This window comes from Falco peregrinus, chromosome Z (genome assembly GCF_023634155.1).
Source record: "Falco peregrinus isolate bFalPer1 chromosome Z, bFalPer1.pri, whole genome shotgun sequence".
NCBI lineage: Eukaryota > Metazoa > Chordata > Aves > Falconiformes > Falconidae > Falco > Falco peregrinus.
In genome coordinates, this window is record NC_073739.1 from 73,888,270 (window position 1) to 73,904,763 (window position 16,494).

The 16,494-nt window shown below is 59.5% G+C and overlaps 1 protein-coding gene across 12 annotated transcripts; it reads right to left on the bottom strand.

The window, feature by feature from the left end:
* Window positions 1-1,844: 1,844 nt before the first annotated feature.
* Window positions 1,845-15,917, bottom strand: TPM2 (tropomyosin 2). 12 transcript variants are annotated; one of them, XM_027778454.2, is made up of 9 exons: window positions 15,679-15,917; window positions 14,445-14,570; window positions 7,913-8,046; window positions 6,766-6,883; window positions 6,573-6,643; window positions 5,728-5,803; window positions 5,534-5,596; window positions 5,131-5,200; window positions 1,845-2,149 (listed from the first exon to the last, which is right to left on the bottom strand). In XM_027778454.2, exons 1-9 carry the CDS (start codon window positions 15,790-15,792, stop codon window positions 2,067-2,069), a joined length of 855 nt encoding a protein of 284 aa, XP_027634255.2. In that variant the 5' UTR covers window positions 15,793-15,917; the 3' UTR covers window positions 1,845-2,066. The 12 variants fall into 12 exon arrangements, with proteins under 12 accessions (XP_027634255.2, XP_005231568.2, XP_055647078.1 ...); XM_005231511.4 differs by lacking the exon at window positions 5,728-5,803 and adding an exon at window positions 6,250-6,325; XM_027778457.2 differs by lacking the exon at window positions 1,845-2,149 and adding an exon at window positions 2,156-3,388.
* Between the last annotated feature and the right edge of the window lie 577 nt (window positions 15,918-16,494).

The following is a 16,494-nucleotide window of genomic DNA, read 5'->3' on the forward strand; positions in this document are numbered from 1 at the left end:
AAATCCAAAGGTTGAAATCCAATGGAAGGGGTGCAAGGGAAGGGAAGGAGGAGGGTACAGGCACTGTGGTCCTCAGTATGGGTCTGAGTGATGCATGTGGGGAGACATGCCTCCAGGTCAAGCTCCGTTGCCAGCAGTTCCCAGAGCTTCCCCTGGCCTGCATCTTTCTGCAGGGCCATGTGGGGAAGGAGATGGGTGGAAAGATGGAGAAAATGCAAAGCTTCACTTGAACCATGGCTCATGGGGCAGAGCATCACATGGGAACAGCAGCCAGGATCTCACTGCCAAACCACAGAAAGTCCAGAGGAAAAAAAGACCCTTGCAGCAGGTTATAAACAGTTAAGCTAAATGGACTGTCCAAACCGGGAGGCAACAGCAGCTAACGGGGAAAAACATTGGGTGTGAAAGGGCTCTTTGTCCCAGCAGGAAGGCAAAGGGCACCCAGACACCGGGTGCTGGGGACGCACCCTGATAGGAACGCAGGGCAGGCTTGTTTGCAGTGCAGAGTGCAGGCTTCCAGAGAAGACGTGGTTTTACACTCTTGTTCCTTTCTCAGCCAGACAAGCCCCTGCCTGGAAGATGCTTTGACCAAACAATGGAATGGCTCAGCTGGTGTGCTGCAGAAAAGCACAGCAGACCCAAGAAGAAGCTCCAGCCCTTATGCAGGGCCAGCTTGGTAGGCCAGGAAACCGTACACTGTTCTTCCCTCCAAGTTCAGGTCCAGGGTGGGAGGCTGCAGCTCATGGCAGATCTTGCACCCTGGGAGGACAACCAGAAAATGAGCATCCCATGCAAGGGGAGCCCTTTTCCCTGTAGGAGAAGGTCTGAGAGCCACAAACTAGAGGTACCAGGCTAGGGGGAGGGCAGGAGGCCAGCAGCACCTGGGCAGGAAAGTCATGCAATCTCACCACCCTCCTTTCCTGAGCTGAGAGGCGCAGCAAGTAAAGGAAAGCAGATAATGAAAGCTATCCGATCGGCCACTCACTGGGGCAATGGCCCAGCTCAGCAAGGGGTCAGCATGAATTATGTTTCCTGGCAGCCTGAGGCTGTGCTTTTAGAGGGATATCCGCTGGGTAGCGTGGGACAACAGGGCTCGGTGCATGTCACAGCAGGGCCTGAAGTCGAGGGCAGGACTAGATCATGACTTTGGGCATCCCCAGGAAATCCAGCCCGTTTCGGTCATGGCAATGAGACACATCGTGCTGCTCTTTTCTTTGTGTTGGAGAAAACACAGCAACCCAGGAGGAAACTTCCTGAATGCTTTGGGAAGTAGTTGCCTACTGCATTAATATTTGCTAGTTTATACAGCTGTCCCTCAGGCAGGCATTCAGCAACAGTAATAGAAAATGCAACTAGTACACAGGGTAAACAGCTTAACCTGGAGAAGACCCTGATAACTAATAAAGTGCATGCATGGTCACACGCTTGTATGCATTCTCAGATGGCATCATGAACATGAACCATGAAGTAGACTCCAGGGAGGGGTCAAAGACCTTGTGGATTCCCCAGGTGCCAAGCAGGGAACATGCTGGCTGTGGAAGGGGACATGCCACTGACATTTGTCTATCACTGTGCACTTGAAGAGGATGGCGAGTTTGAACTGAGCTTGAGACGCTGAAGTTTCCTGTGCATCTGAAGGAAGTGATGGAGATGAAGGAACGCAGCCCAAACTATGTGTGTTGCCACTGCCAGCCCTCCAAGGCTACAGAGGACATCCCCAGGCTGGCCATACCCGCCCTGCACCCAAGCCCCTGCAGAGCCACCTTGTGTGAACTGGGCAAGGAGATGCCCACCACCTCTCCCAGTGCCTACACCTGCCCACAAGGACCAAACACACCCATCCATCTTGTCAAACAGCTTTAATATTTGGACATGAAGACAGGACAGAGCCAGTCAGGCTGTGCACAGACAAGATGCCCCCGACACACGGTGTAAGGCTGCAGGGCTTCCCTTCTCAATGGATGTGTGGATTTGGCCAAGAGGAAGTTCAGCTGATGACATCCTGAGCATGCCAGTAGGGTGCATGTGTTGGGTAGGGAAAAGGGATGGGGGCTTCCCAAGGAGGCTTAGAGGTTGTTTAGCTCCAGCAAGGTCTGATCCAGGACCTGGTGGATGCCCACATTCTCCTCTTTGGCACTGGCCAGACTCTCTGTGAATACAAGGGGGACACAGCCACACACACACAGACACAGCCCAAGTATATCCAGGTGCAGCCAGACCCACCCACACCACACCAAGCACAGACACACACACACAAATGGACATTTCAGTACAGCAACAGCCTCCAGCTGAGTGGGGGCCCCCTGTGGAGCAGGGTCCATGCAAGCAGCCCCATCACCAGCAGTGATCAGTCCAGCCACTCCAGGACCTGCTGGGGCGGCCAGACCACCCAGGCTGATCACTAGGGACAGGCAGTCCCCACTCTTCAGCTTTTCCATCCTCCCATGGTGCCCCACTGCCCGTGGCCAGTCCCTCTGCAATGCAGTTGCTGCAGACAGGTACCATTCCTTGGCCAGCCACTAGCGCATCCAGCCCCAGGGCATCACCACTACATGCTGTGTATGCCCTTAGCCAGTGAAAGAGAAGAACCAGCGCCTGCTGCATGATCCAGTGGTGCTCCATGAAGGAGTGAGGCAGCCCCAGAGGGCAGGCAGAGAGAACAGCAGAGAGAGAAGGAGCAGAGCTAACAGACTTCAGGGAGGAGCTCTGCCAGGCAGCCCACTGCTGAGGCAGCTTCCAGGGTTCACTTTCAAATGGCATCCTCTTTCCCTCTAGAGACAGGGATTGTATAAGAGCTCTGCCCACCCAGCCCCATCTTCCATTACTGGGCTCTTCCCTGTCCCCTGCCCCAGACTTGAGGCAGGAAGTGCTGTCAAGTCCCCAGGTCCTATCCCAGCCCTCCCAGCACCATGCAGGGACCCCACTCCAAGGGGATCCTCCCTGCACAGTTTGGGGTGACCACAGTGAGGAGGAAGAGGCTGCTGGCTCCTGGGACAAGGGGATGAAGGCAGCAACAGAAATCACTGTGTCCCTCCCCCAGCAGGGCCAGCCTGATGATGGGGGACAGCCATCACCACATGAGTGTCCCAGGACATCACAAAAACCCTCATTCCTCTCCCAGGAAAAACCGATCAGCTCCAGAGGGGCTCCCTGTCCCCCTCAAGCAGGGTGGCTACACCCACGGGGACAAGCCAAGGCTCCACATGCCACGTAACCCTGGCAGGGAGCAAGTAAGGGCTCCCAGCCCAGAGCCAGCCTGGCCAGAACAAGGCAGGGAGGCTGGGCTGGGGTCAGGAGTTCTGGGCAGCTCAGTTGTTAAGTTCGGTAAGGATGACCCGCAGCTCATTAGTGAGAACGCGGTTTTTCTCAGCCTCCTGCTGGGACCGGTCTAGAGAACAAAGAGACATCAGCGCAGCAGAGGGAAAAAGAGAGAGAAAGGCAAGTTAGTGAAAAGAGACAGCATTCCCCAAAACCGTTGCTGGAGATCCCACAGCCAGCAGCAGAGACAAGCTGGAGTGGCAGGAGGAGGCAGGCAGTCCTGACACAGGGACAGGGTTGTGGGTCCATCAGTTTGGGAACAGGGTTCTGGGGCAGGGTACGATGCTGAGAAAGGAGGAGGAGGAGGACCAGGGACCCAATTAGGGAATCACTGCTGAAGGGAAGGGTCAGCCCCTTCCTACGGGAAAGGCGATACAGGGGAGATGCCAGGGCTGATGTAGCTGCTTGCAGGCAATGTCTGGGAGTGAGGACAAGGGCTGTTTCAGGCCAAAAGAGTCATAGAGAAGATGGCACAAAATGAGAAAAGATGTGTATGAGAGCCAGGGGATGGCAGAGGTCACTTCCCTGGCTGAGGCATGAAAAGCCCCGTCCCACTCACCCTGGCAGTGCAGGAACTGCTCAGGGCTTAGCCACAGCCATCCTGGGGGTCCCATGGCCGCGAGCCGTCTGCAGCCACCTGCTACCACCCCACTGCAAGCGGCTGCATGAGACAAACAGGAAATGAGGGACAGAGTAGTATGAAGAAAACAAAGGAGAAACCAAGGAAAGAAAATGCTTTATTGAGACCAACTCGTAATCCAGAAGGACAGAACATAAAAGAAGTCATGAGATGCAAACTGAAGAGTGATGCGCAAAGGACAGAAGGGAGGAGGTCAGGGTTTGAGGACTGCCTGCCCGCCTGCCTGCCTGGGAAATGTCTGCCTCCACAGCTAGACCCAAACTTTCACTCCCCAGCCCTGAGCTTTGGCAGCGGAGGTGGTATCAGAGGTGCTGCTTTCCCCTGTGTCGGTCCTTCCCACCCTGGAACCAGCAAGCAACACTAGGGCCTTTGCTAGGGGTTTGAGGCAAGTGACCCCCCAGCCCTGCAGCTGCAGAGTCTCTGATGCTCCTGCTGCTCAGCAGCCAAGGCAAGGAGCTGTCGGAGCACAGCCCTGTTCCCCACTGCCAACACTGTAGCACAGACCTGTAACCACATGGGCACATGGGGGTCCCAGAGGCTGTTCCCCTGTACTGCAGACATGCCTAAGCACCTAAATTTTGTCTTCCCACAGACGGGGGTATTGCAGCAACACCTCAGACTGGTTCCTGTTCCAAAGGAGCCAATGAACAGGCACAGGCCTGGAAGAACAGAGCAGGACAGAGTGGGCTGGGAGAGCAGTGGGATGGCCAGGCAGGCAAGTGGCTGAGCTGGGAAGGGGACAGACAGTGAGGGGGATGCAGTGCTGGTGCCTGGTGAGGGGCTTAGAGGGAGGTGATGTCATTAAGTGCATTGTCGAGCTCCTCACTGATGGCTTTGTACTTCATCTTCTGCGCATATACTTCATCTGCAGGCAGGGGGCAAGCAGGGGCAGATGGTGGAGCAGGGTCGGCAGTAGGCAGCAGAGAGAGAGAGTGACTGTGAGCAGGGAGCCGAGGCAGCAGGAGTGTGGGTGCACAGGCAGCGTGCATACAGCCCTATTGCCCACCCGAGAGCAGAACCCAGACCCCAGCAGCTCTGCACTCCCACAGCAGACACGATGTCATCCAGCCTCCCCATTGCTGGGATCCCTGCTCACCTCCTCACCTTGCACAAGCCACCCTGTGGCCAGTGCTCCCCAGGAAGGAGGGTCAGGGTCAGCAGGGACATTTTACCTTCTAGATCATCGATGGTTTTCTCCAGCTTCGCAACAGACCTCTCTGCAAACTCTGCCCGTGTCTCAGCCTGGGGGAGCAAAGCAGGTAGAGGGTGAGCTGTGGGGCTCGACAGGGACAGTGTAGGTTGCACCAGACCCCATATCTGCCCCGTGTGCACCTCTGGTACCCTTCTCCATGAGCCCTCCCCTAGGAAAGGCAAGGAACAAGGGCCCCATGAACCCTCACACCCTAAACCAGAGCAGACTGATGGGGGGCATCCTAGACCCAGGCACCCGACATGCTTGCTGCAGGGCTGCAGTTTGGCGAATGATGAGAGGATGCAGGCACAACAGGGTCAAAACCCACATGGGATGGCAAACTTGTGCCAGCGCTGAGGCAGTACCAGCCTCGCATGCCTTACCTCCTTCAGTTTTTCCCCTAGAAGCTTGATTTCCTCCTCGTACTTGTCCTCCTTGGTGGAATACTGCAGAGACAGAGACAGGCACCCATGAGCCCCATGGAATGCCTCTGGCTATACTTCACCCCAGCAGGAGACCCCAGGACCCCCAGACCCCATGCAGTCTGTCCAGCCCCAGCAGCCCTGCCGGGTCCTACCTTGTCAGCCTGGGCCTCCAGGGACTTCAAGTTGTTGGTGACAATTTTCAGCTCCTCCTCCAGGTCACCACATTTACTACATCCCAAGCAGGGTCACCAGGAGGGGAAGCGGGGGCGGGCAGGAGATGGGGGCAGGAGGGGGCAGCAGAAACAGCGGGTGGGGGGAAGAAGGAAAGAAAGAGAGAAAACAAGTTGAGAGAGGAGAAAACTCAGCACATAGGGAGAAGGAGCAGAGCTGCCATGAGCAGGAGCTGCCAGGACACATCCGTTCATCCGTTCCTCACGCTTCCTTGCATGGACATCCCGTGTATCACCACTGGCCAGGCTCCTGCTGGCCCCACTGAGGAGAGCAGGCATGGAGGGATGGAAGAGTGTGCCCAGCCTGCACCTGCCAAAGGGGGAGGTGAGGAAAGGTCGGCGGTGGAGGCAGTGGTGCAGAGAGGAAAGAGGGTTTGCACGTTTCGAAAGATAGCGACAGAGAGGGGGGCTACTGCGTGTCACCCCGCGCCCCTGCCCCAGTACCTCTTCCTCTGAGGCAATGAGGGATTTGAGAGTCTGGTCCATGGTCCGCAGCTCTTCTTCCAACTGTCTCACGCGGCTGGGGTGAAAGGGGGGCACCCCGGTGGGGGACAGCAGAGAACAGGGTCAAGGATGTGCTGCTGGAAGGCCAGCATTGCCCTGCCCCAGCCTGCAAGCCCAGGGACCACCCTGATAGCAGACCCTGCCACTCCCAGGGAGGGACATGCCTGTTCCCATGCAGACGTCCCCATCCTCATGGCTGCCATTGATCTGGGGCAAGGGCTGTGGGGGACCCCCGCGCGCTGCCCACCAGGAGCCCTGCTCACCTCTCTGCCACCTCTGCTCTCTCCTCTGAGCGCTCCAGCTCTCCCTCAAGTACAACCAGCTTGCGGGCAACCTGTCAACAGCAACAAGAGGCACACATCAGCCTCATGCCTGCGCCAGCTGGGGGCACAGGGCTGTGAGGAGGTGGCCCTGAGTGCTGCTGGGGGGTCAGGACTTGGGGAAGGGGGCCCACACCTCCTCATATTTGCGGTCAGCCTCCTCTGCAATGTGCTTTGCCTCCTTCAGCTGCATTTCCTGGAGCTCCATCTTCTCTTCATCTTTCATGGCCCTGTTTTCGATGACCTTCATGCCTCTGAGGAAAGCCCAAGCCAGAAGACGTTATTGCCATGAGTAGAGGTGGCACTTGCACCTCCTGCCTGCTGTGCCTGAACCCAGCATCCTCAGCTCTAGAAACATGGGACATCACCCAGGGATGCTGGCACTTGCTGGCCACCTCACACAGCAGCATCACACCAGCAGTACCCCAAAGATGCTCCTGTGCACAATTACAGCAGCAGAGCTGGCCCCTGGGCCATACTACAGAGTGAGGAGATGTGGCTATGGGGCCTCTCAAGCAGGCAGGTCCTGAACCCACCATTTGTGGGGAAAAATGTATGCAGTGCAGGATGAGCCAGCTGCAACCTGCACAAAAGCAGCCTGACAGGCCAGCAGCCTTCAGGAAATGCTAGAAGACATCCCGTGGCAACATCTTTTCTCATTCAGGGGTGATGCGCACAAGCAGAGAATCACCAAACCCCTATGAACCTCCACAGTAAGGAGTCCTGCAGACTCTTCCCCTCTCATTTGGATGCTGTTGTTCAAACTGATCTTTGCCAATGGAGGGAAAAGCTCATGTAACTGTCAGGAATGCTGTGACATGTCCAGGTACTTTCATCAACCTGAGTGTCCTTGCTTGAGTGGTTCCTGCCTGGGAAATCTGCTTGCCACACTTTACAGGACTGTTTTTTTTTGAATGAGAACGGTTTGTTCTCAAAAGCTGACCCTGGTTTCCACACACAGATACCCCTTCCTGGGCTGCTGTTCAGCCTTGGAGCATAGGAAGCTGCTGTCGGGCACAACACAGGCTCCCGTAGCTCTGGCTTCAGTTACAGCCTGATATTTGTATAAACTGCAAATGAAATATTTCAAGGATTTATGAGTTCCCTTGAAATTTCAAAGCCTTTTTAAGAATGCCTGGATACTGGGGACTTCTCCGCATTGTGGCTTCCTTTGGGGTCTTCAGGAAAAACAACACAAACCCCCAAGGTCACTTCAGAGGGACCCCACTGTGAAACAATTAATGGTCACCTGAAGCCACCCCTGCTGTCCCTTCCTATCCCACCTCTCGCTTTCATCAGCTGCCTTCTCAGCCTCCTCCAGCTTCTGCAGGGCAGTGGCCAGGCGCTCCTGGGCTCGGTCCAGCTCCTCCTCCACCAGCTGGATACGGCGGTTCAGAGAAGCCACTTCAGCCTCAGCCTGGGAAAGCAGAAACCCATCAATAACCATATGTTTCATACATCTATAATTTAAAAAGCATTTTCAGTGGTTACTTCTTCATTTGATATCCCAAACACCCCTTGGCACTGTGCAACAAGCCAGTCAATGCTCACTGGAATGGGATGCCCAACCATGCATCCCTTCATCCTTCTACAAGGACAATGGGGTTTCCTCCATCCCTAGCACCCTGTTTGACACTGACTCCTCCCCGCCACGCACCCCAGCCACACACATGCAGCCCCTTCACTGCATCCTCGCACCTCCAGCTCCCACCCTGGATATAGATGATGTGTGTTCACGGGGGTAGAGTGGCCATAAGCAGCCGTGCTGTAATGAGGATGGTATTTGGGGTTTGCAGAGCAGTGAGTAAAGGGGGAGGAATGCCCTGAAAAGAAGAGTAGAGACGCTTGTGGATTTCCTGTTTACGGAGGCAGTGGAGTGAGCCGGGAGCCTCTCCTGCAGGACATACCCGCCCCCCCCCCCCGACCTGCACAATGGGGCAACCTGAAGCCAAATGTAGCCCCCCCTCCAGCTGATGCACAGCACAGCACAGGGGGCAATGGAGCAAGTGGCCCTCCGTGGGCTGGTGCCTGGCCAAGCTGCAGCTGCCAGGGCCCACTAAACTGGGACCCACTGCTTTCCCAGGCTCCCTGCGCACAGGACCAGGAGCTGGGGCTGGCCAGAAGTGGTGGCCCTTGCCCCCCCAGCCAGCCCCTCGATGCCTGGCCTTGCGCTCTTTCCATTTGTGAAGCCCTGCTCCATCACCGCTGCCGGGAAACACTGCCTTAGCAGCTCCCAGCCCCATTCCCCATGGAGCAGGGGCAGGCGGGCTGTGGGGAAGACAAACCCGGGGTGCAAAGGGATGGGTGGCAGTAAGACCTCACCCACAGGGAGCAGCCTAGTGCACCAAGATACAGGGAGGCATGCACCAACCCAGGCTATAATGTCTCCTGTTTATTCACAGGCTGGAGCAGGCTTGGCCAGCTGCAGCGCCCAGCCCAGCCCTGGCCAGCCTTGTGCTCCAGCACTAGGAATGCCCCAGGGGACATTGGCCAAGCAAGGGGACTGTGGGAGCAGTGAGGGGCTGTCACTCTGCATGGCCCCGCTGAGCACCCACAGTCCCCCACGGTGAGCTGGCAGGGTGGGGGCAGGCACAGCCAACACCTTTCTGAGTGGGACAGCCCAGCAGCATGCCGGGAGGGCGGCCAGCCCCACAGCTGGCACAACGGCCACCTCTACCCCACGAACAACCCTTTTTCCAGGCTCACCGAGAGCTCATCCCCAGCCAGACCACCCAATGAGGAGCTGGGACAGGCCCTCGTGAGGAGATGCTCTGCCTGTGGCATCTGCCTCACCTCATCAAGAGCTCTTTTCCCAGGGAATCACCCCCAATATGGGTCAGAGCTGCCCAGATGGATACTTGGGAATGTGAGCTCTCCAGCAGCTCCCAGTGACCGGGGAACCCGATCTGCGGCTGCAGGAAGGGGCCATTTCCTCCGCACACAGCCCAAGTGACAACAGCCCGGTACCGCACCCAGCTCTGCCGTGCCTGATATGGTGAGAATGTTAAAGGAGTGGGCATAGGAAAAAGAAAGAAGAAAACCACCAGTCCCAACAACAATAAAAAAGCCAATCCAGGAACAAGCTGCAGCTTGGAAATGCCCGAGTGGAAATTTTGCTCGGTGGCAGCACGAAGGGGTGGCTTGTCCCCACAAAGGGACACGCCGGAGAGCTGAATCCTCTGTGACTGCTGTGGCCGGGACCGCTGAACCCACTGGAAGCCAGACAAGAGCCTGGGCACGGGATTTTTAGCTGTGTATGCTGCCGGTCTCCAAGTGAGCGGATCCTTTCCCACGATCTGGCTGGCCCCAAGCAGAGCCAAGGCAGAGCTGGCCGCTGACTGCTCCCCGCTGCCCCGGGAGCCCCACGGCACGGAGCATCCCTCGCAAGACCCACGGAGGAAGCAGCTGGAGGAGGCAGCCCGGAGGCAGGGATGCTGCCCCGAGCCCCCCGCCCCAGGGGCTCTCGCCAGATGCCACCGCACCCGCGCGGCAGCGCCCTCCAGCTCCCCCGGGACCCCCCGGCTGCCGGGGCGGGGGGCGGGCGGTTGCGGTCACCCTATGGAGAAGGGCACCGGCGGAGGGGCCTCCGCCGGGGGGCCTATCCCGGGAGGCTGCCGGGGCGCCCCACGGCCCCCACCCCCCACCCCCCCCCGCCCCGGCGGCCCTTACCCGCTCCCGGGCCTGCCGCTCGGCATCGGCCTCCCGCTGCAGGTGCTCGGCGCGCTCCTCCGCCTCGTCGGCCACCTGCTGCAGGCTCTGGATCTTCTTCTTGACGGCGTCGATGGAGCTGATGCCGGCCATGGCGGGGGCTGCCGGCGGTGAGGCCGCGCCGCCGAGCCCTTTGTGGGATCCGCCCGGCTCGGGCAGGAAGCGCTCAGGCAGCGGCCGCTCCCGCCGCCCGCCCTGCCTCCATCCCTTCCTGCTCCTCCTCCCGCTGCTGCTGCTGCCACCGGCCGACCTGGGCCGCCGCTAGCGCACGGAGACCTCCGGGCGGGGTGCACGGCGCCCACCCCCGGCAGGGGACAGCTCCCACATCGGCAGGGATGCGCAGTGCCCCCCCCCCCCCCCCCAACAGGACATAGGGTGCCCCACTGGGCAGGACACATGGTCCTCCCCAGGCAGGGGTCACTGTCCCTACTCACCCAAGGCAAGGCGCACACTGGCTTCTGGGCTGGGCACACTGTCCCCCCCACCTGCGACAAGGGTGCATGGTGTCACCCCAGGCAAATGCAGAGTCCGCATTGGCAGGGCACATGGTACCCCCAGACAGGGCTCACAGTAAACGCCAAGACGTGGGACACAGCCACTCCAGCCCACCACCAAGGCAGGGCACACAGTTCCCTCCCTGGGCAAGGTGCATAGTGCCCGCCAGCAGGGGTACACAGGCCCAGCGACATCCCCCAGAGCAATGGAAAGGAGCCCAGAGAGTCCCCGCCCTGGGGGGAAAAAGGGGGCCCAGGGTGCCTGGGTGTGCCAGAGCCTGGCCTCTGCAAGCCTCCTTGGGTGCAGGAGCAGTATACCCATGGATGCTCCCCAGGCTCTGCTCTCCACCACCTCTGCTGTAGAGCTGAGGGGAGTCAAGGACTTTTTCCCCCCATAGGGACCATAGGTATGTCTATGAGAGGCATGGGGCAAAGCCCACTCCCAGGCATCCTCCCAGGGTACCTGTGGCTGGAGCCTTGGAGCACAGCCAGGTTCAACACCTTGGCTTCTGCTCCCTCCAGTGAGGACCTGGCCAGCATGCCCACAGAGACCCACAGGGTCTACCATGGAGCTACCCCAGGGGCTCTGTCCTATGGGTGAATGCCAGTCCCCCAGCTCCTAGCCTTGCATCCTGGCCAGGGCACATGCCTGGATCCATCAGAAGCTGACACTGGTGGCACTCAATCCTCCTTTAAGGAGCTCTGACAGTTCCCAGGCAGCCCCAGCTGCACTTCACACCTGCCTCCAGGGACTCCAGTTCCCAAGCTGACACCACCTGCTGCCCTCAGCTCCAGGGCCAGGGGTCCTGGGGGGACCCAGCCACACTGCTGGCAGTGCCCTGCAGCCCTGCGGCCCCCGGCCAAGCGGCCATGGAAGAGGCAGAGCTGCAGGTCCCCCAGGGAGGACATAGCCTTGGGCTTGGCCTCAGTCCTGTCCGATCCTGCCCCACTGCCACTCTGACACCTGGGTGGCAACAGTGCCCCCAAGCCGGCACACGGGGCCCAGGGAAGAACCGGGGGTCCCCAGCAGCAATAGGCTGGGGGTGAGCTGGCTGCAGGGAGATGGGGGCATGCTGGGGGGCAGCCACGCTGGTCCTGCAGCGCCAGGCTGGGTGCCTCCTGCGCTGGCCCCACCCAGGGATGCAGTCACTTCCCAGCAGAGCCCCGTTCCCTCCCACCGGCTCGGGGAATGGCCAAATAAGAGCAAAGCCTCGGACAGGGAGAGCAACTGGGGCGGGAACTTGGGTGAAGCTTTTGGGATCATGGCCTGGGAACAGTGGAGTTTCCCCGAGTCCCGCTGAGGTGGCCGGGGATAGGCCACCGGCTGGGGACACCTGGGGCTGGAGGGGTCTGCTCTGGCTAAACCCGCCCTCTGCACTGCACCATGTCCAGCAGTCCCCACCCGCATCCTGCCCTAGGTACTGCAGGCTGCTCCTCCTGGGTACAGGGGGTGGTGGGGCCACGGTGGCCCCCCAGAGCTGCTGGGAAGAGGCTGCCAGCACCGCGGAGCTGCTGATCAGGGGTCAGGTGCTCCCCGGTCCGCGCCACCATCTGACCCCCCTCCAGGTGCCTGGGGCAGGTTGCACTTCCATCCCTTAGTGCCATCCCTGTGTGCTTCGTGCACTGCTATCCAGTGCAAGAGGCAGGGCACTACCGAAGCAGAGGGAGATTTATTCTTGTGAGCCCTTTGTTGACATTTTTGCCAAGAGCAGGAGCCCACCTGAATCACTGTGGTGGGCTTCGACCTGGCCAAGGCTTGGGGACATTCCGTGCTCACAGGCACATGGTGTCCTGGCAGCCAAGAGGGGCATGAGGATCCCTGGGGAAGTGGGTGGGTGGGCTCTGGGGGTCTACCCTGTGCTTCCTCCACTGGAGCTGTGAGCTGTGCTGCACCTCACTGCAGGGAGGAGATGACAGAGCCCTGGCAGTTAGTGCTGTCAGCACATACAAGTCCCTGGCATGGGAACTTGGTGACTCTCAGAGCCCTACGCATGGTGCAGCCTCTCCAGGCTTTGGGAAGGACCTGAGATAGCCATGCTGGTGGTGGGCACCCAGCCCTGCCCATGCGCTCCACCTGCTGCAGCCAGTCTGCCCTCCCTGAGGCTGCTCCTTCCCCGTGCCTCCTCCACCGGCCCTTCCCTAGAGAGGTCAGCGGCTCTTGCTCACCGTAGCTGCTGTGATGGGACTCCGTGCTGAAGCCCACGGACCTGCCGAGCCACGGTGGACCGAGAGCAGGCCAGCACACTCTGCCTGCTCAGGATGGCATCGCGCAGCCCGCTGCCAGCAGCAAACCACTCTGCACCTCATGGCCGATGTCTGCCCAGTGCTGTCACTAACCCCTTCCTCTGCGCCCCTGACTGGGGACATCTCATCCACGCTCAGCCAGAACCCACACTGAGTTTGCCCTGTCCCACACCAGCATGGATCCAGTCAGGCCAGTGTGAGCCCCACTACACAGAGCAGTGATCCTGCCTAGATTGACGTGCTTGCCCCATGCTGGGATAAATGTGCCCTTCCAGAGGATTTTCAGTATTTTAACTACTTGGTTTAGTATCTAACTAAACTGAGGCAGGTCTATAGGGCCAGCAAACAAGGCTGGGGAGCCACCCCGGCCACTCCCTGGGCTGCCCCAGGTACTTGTGCTGCTACTGCTTGCCCTTGTCTGCTCACCCGTCCTTGGCGGCCACCTCAGAGATTTGACGCATCTCCCCCATTTAGCTCCATAAACCAGCTGAGATTGAATATTCTCAATCCTAAAAAGCCTGGCTGTGCCCTGCTGGCTGTGCTCCAGCCGGCTCCCCTTTAGCTTCTCCTCCAGTTTCCAGGGTTGGTTTTCATGAAAGAAGGACTGGCTATCAAAAGGAGGATTTATTTATAGGGTGTCAAATACCCTGTGTGGCACCACAGGTCGTTATACCCCATCCCTGAGTGGCTCTGTGGCCACACACAGCTGTTCCACCCTTCATCCTGGCTGGGCACCAGCCAATTTCAACACCTTCCTAACATCTCCCCAGTGGTATCCATTTCCCAGGAGAAACATCAGTAACGGCACTAAATAAAACTCTTCCTGGCCTTGCCCTTCCCAGGGTACAGGGTGGCACAGTGGACCCCAAAATGATCGAGTCCCCAACATGCACCCCGAGCATCCTTCTTTGCAGCCAGCACTCAGCAGCAGGCCATGGGCAAGAGCTTTTTCCATTGCTCTACTCTTTTTGTTTTCCTGCCACATTTTAGTGCGTGCCAGAGATTTTTTCCTACAAGCATTGCTGAGGTGCGTGCCTGGGGACCAGTGACACAGCTTGGGACACTCGTCGCCATTAGGGCTGGGGAGCTGGACAGGTGGATGCCCACAAAGCTCCAAGCAGGACCTGAGTGGTGCCCGCCACAGTTGGCGTGGTGCCCCCGCACCCCAAATAGGATCCGTCCGATTCCCTGCCCTGCATCTCAGCCTGGTTTAGAGTCAACGTCGCAGGAATGGGATCCTGACAGTCTTCCCCACAGATGCTTTCCATATAAGGCCCCCCTCTTCCTTCACAACTGCACGCCCCCCCCCTCCCCCATGGTCAAGGTCCAGCACCCGTGTAGGGGAGGGGCTGCTGTCATGCCTACATACGTCTGTAGCTTTCTTCTCCGCCTGCTCCAGCTTCTCCTGGGCCTCCTTGACTGACTCAGAATACTTCTCCACTTCATCCTCTGTGCCCTTCAGTTTCTTCTGCAGACCCTGCTGTTCCTCCTCCAACTGGGGAACGGACAGAGAGCAGAGGTCAGGGGTGATGGTGGTGCCAACAAGGCTAAGGGGGAAAGTGGGGCGGCAATCCTTCTCCTGGGGACACCCAGGTTGGGGACACTGCAGAAGCACCAGGACACACTCCTTCTGTCAGTTTTGAGTCTACATGTCCTCAGGGAGCCCTTGCTCCCCAGGACCAGAGTAGTCCCCAGGATCCCTGAGCCTGGCAGGGGTAAGGGAGGGTGGGGTCCCTCCTTGTGTAGGGGACTGGAGTGGTCCAGACTGGGAGACATAGCTCTGGGGGGCACCAAGTAGGTCCCCATCAATATGTGGCTGGGGTAGGAGTATGCTGTTCCCAACAGTCTCCCTGGCAGAGGCATAAGCAGGTGGCACCGGAGTGTCCCACGGAGATAAGGCATGTTTGAGAAAACCAGTGCGAGTGGTGAAGGGTAACAGGCTGGTCCCCTGGGACAGGCACTCAGTGGGGCAGGGTCTCAAGGGCTGGGCATCCCTACACCTTAGATCCACAGGCAGGACACCCAGTGGGGCAAGGTCCCCAGGGCTGGGCACCCCTAGGACAGGGTGTCCCATGGGTGGAAGCTCAGCAAGGGAAGGTCACCAGACTGCACACCCCTAGGACGGGTCCCAGGCTGGAAACTCAGTGTGGGGAGTCTGCTGGGGCTGGGCAACCCTAGGACAGGGGTCTCTGAGGCTGGAAACCGCATGGGAAGGTCCCCAGGGCTGAGCACCCCTAGGACAGGAGTTGCTGGGCCTGAAACTCAGTGAGAATAGATGTCTGGGGCTGGGTACCCCCAGGACAGGAGTCTCCAAGGCTGGTCACCCGGGTCCTCGGTCCCCAGGGATAGGGGTCCCCGGACTTGAAACTCAGTGAGGGGAGGTCTCTGGGGCTGGGCACCCCTAGGACAGGGGACCCCGGGCTGGAAACAGAATGGGAAGGTCTCCGGCACTGGGCACCCACTGGGACAGGGTCCCCAGGGCTACACTTCCCAAGGGCGGAGGGTGTCCCAGCTGGACACCCAGCAGGACAGAGTCCCTGGGGCTCAAGATTTCTAAGGCAGCAGTTACCGGGCAATGCCACTGGAATCGGTGGGACACTCACCTGCTTGCAGCGGTCCTCCGCCTGCTTCTTGTCGGCCTCCGCTTGCTCGGCGCGGTCGATGGCGTTCTCCTTGTCCAGTTTCAGCATCTGCATCTTCTTCTTGATGGCTTCCATGGTTGCGGCGGGGCGGCGGCGGGGCGCGGACCGGCGGGAGCACGGGGCGTGGAGGGCCGAGGGGCAAGCGGGAGCAGCGGGGCACGGAGGCCGGGGAAGGAGCTCGGGGGAGGCGGTGGGAGCACTGGTACTACGCTCACGCGCCTCGCGCTGCTTAAGAGCCGGGGAGGAGCCGGGCCGGGCAGGCCCCGCCCCCTCGCCGGGCAGACCCCGCCCCGGTCACGCCCCCTCGCCCGCCAGCACCTTTTAGGGACTGGTCGCCACTGGCCCCCTCACCGAGCGGGACGCGGGGGGGTGTCCCCGCCCGGCGCCGGGGCCGTGGCGCTGTGAGAGGGACACTGCAGAGCACAGCACCAAGGGTACCCCGGTGGCACTGGGGATACCCTGGTGGCAGCAGGAGAGGGACACCTTTGTGTGAGGGGCGCCCCAGGCACTGCAGTAGGGGTATCCCAGTGGCACTGGGTGAGTGACACCCCAGTGTACCCATGGCACAGTTCCAGGGACACCTCGGTGGCACCAGTCAAGGGACACCCCAGGCCAATGTGCTAGGGGCCTGGGGGCACTGTGCTATGGTCACCCCAGGTCACTTTGGTAGGGCCATTTCTGGTGGCACTTCCTCGGTGGCACTGGGTTGGGGGGAACCCCATATGGCCTCTCATCATGGTGGGGAACATGCCACGTCTGCCCCAGCACCTTGGGGAC

Excerpts from the sequence above, each read along its gene's own strand:
- TPM2 (XM_027778454.2), bottom strand. The coding sequence starts at position 15,792 with ATGGAAGCCATCAAGAAGAAGATGCAGATGCTGAAACTGGACAAGGAG. Across the intron at positions 14,571-15,678 it reads CGGAGGACCGCTGCAAGCAG|TTGGAGGAGGAACAGCAGGG; the intron begins GTGAGTGTCCCA and ends TCCGTTCCCCAG. Across the intron at positions 5,201-5,533 it reads TAGGGGAAAAACTGAAGGAG|GCTGAGACACGGGCAGAGTT; the intron begins GTAAGGCATGCG and ends TTGCTCCCCCAG.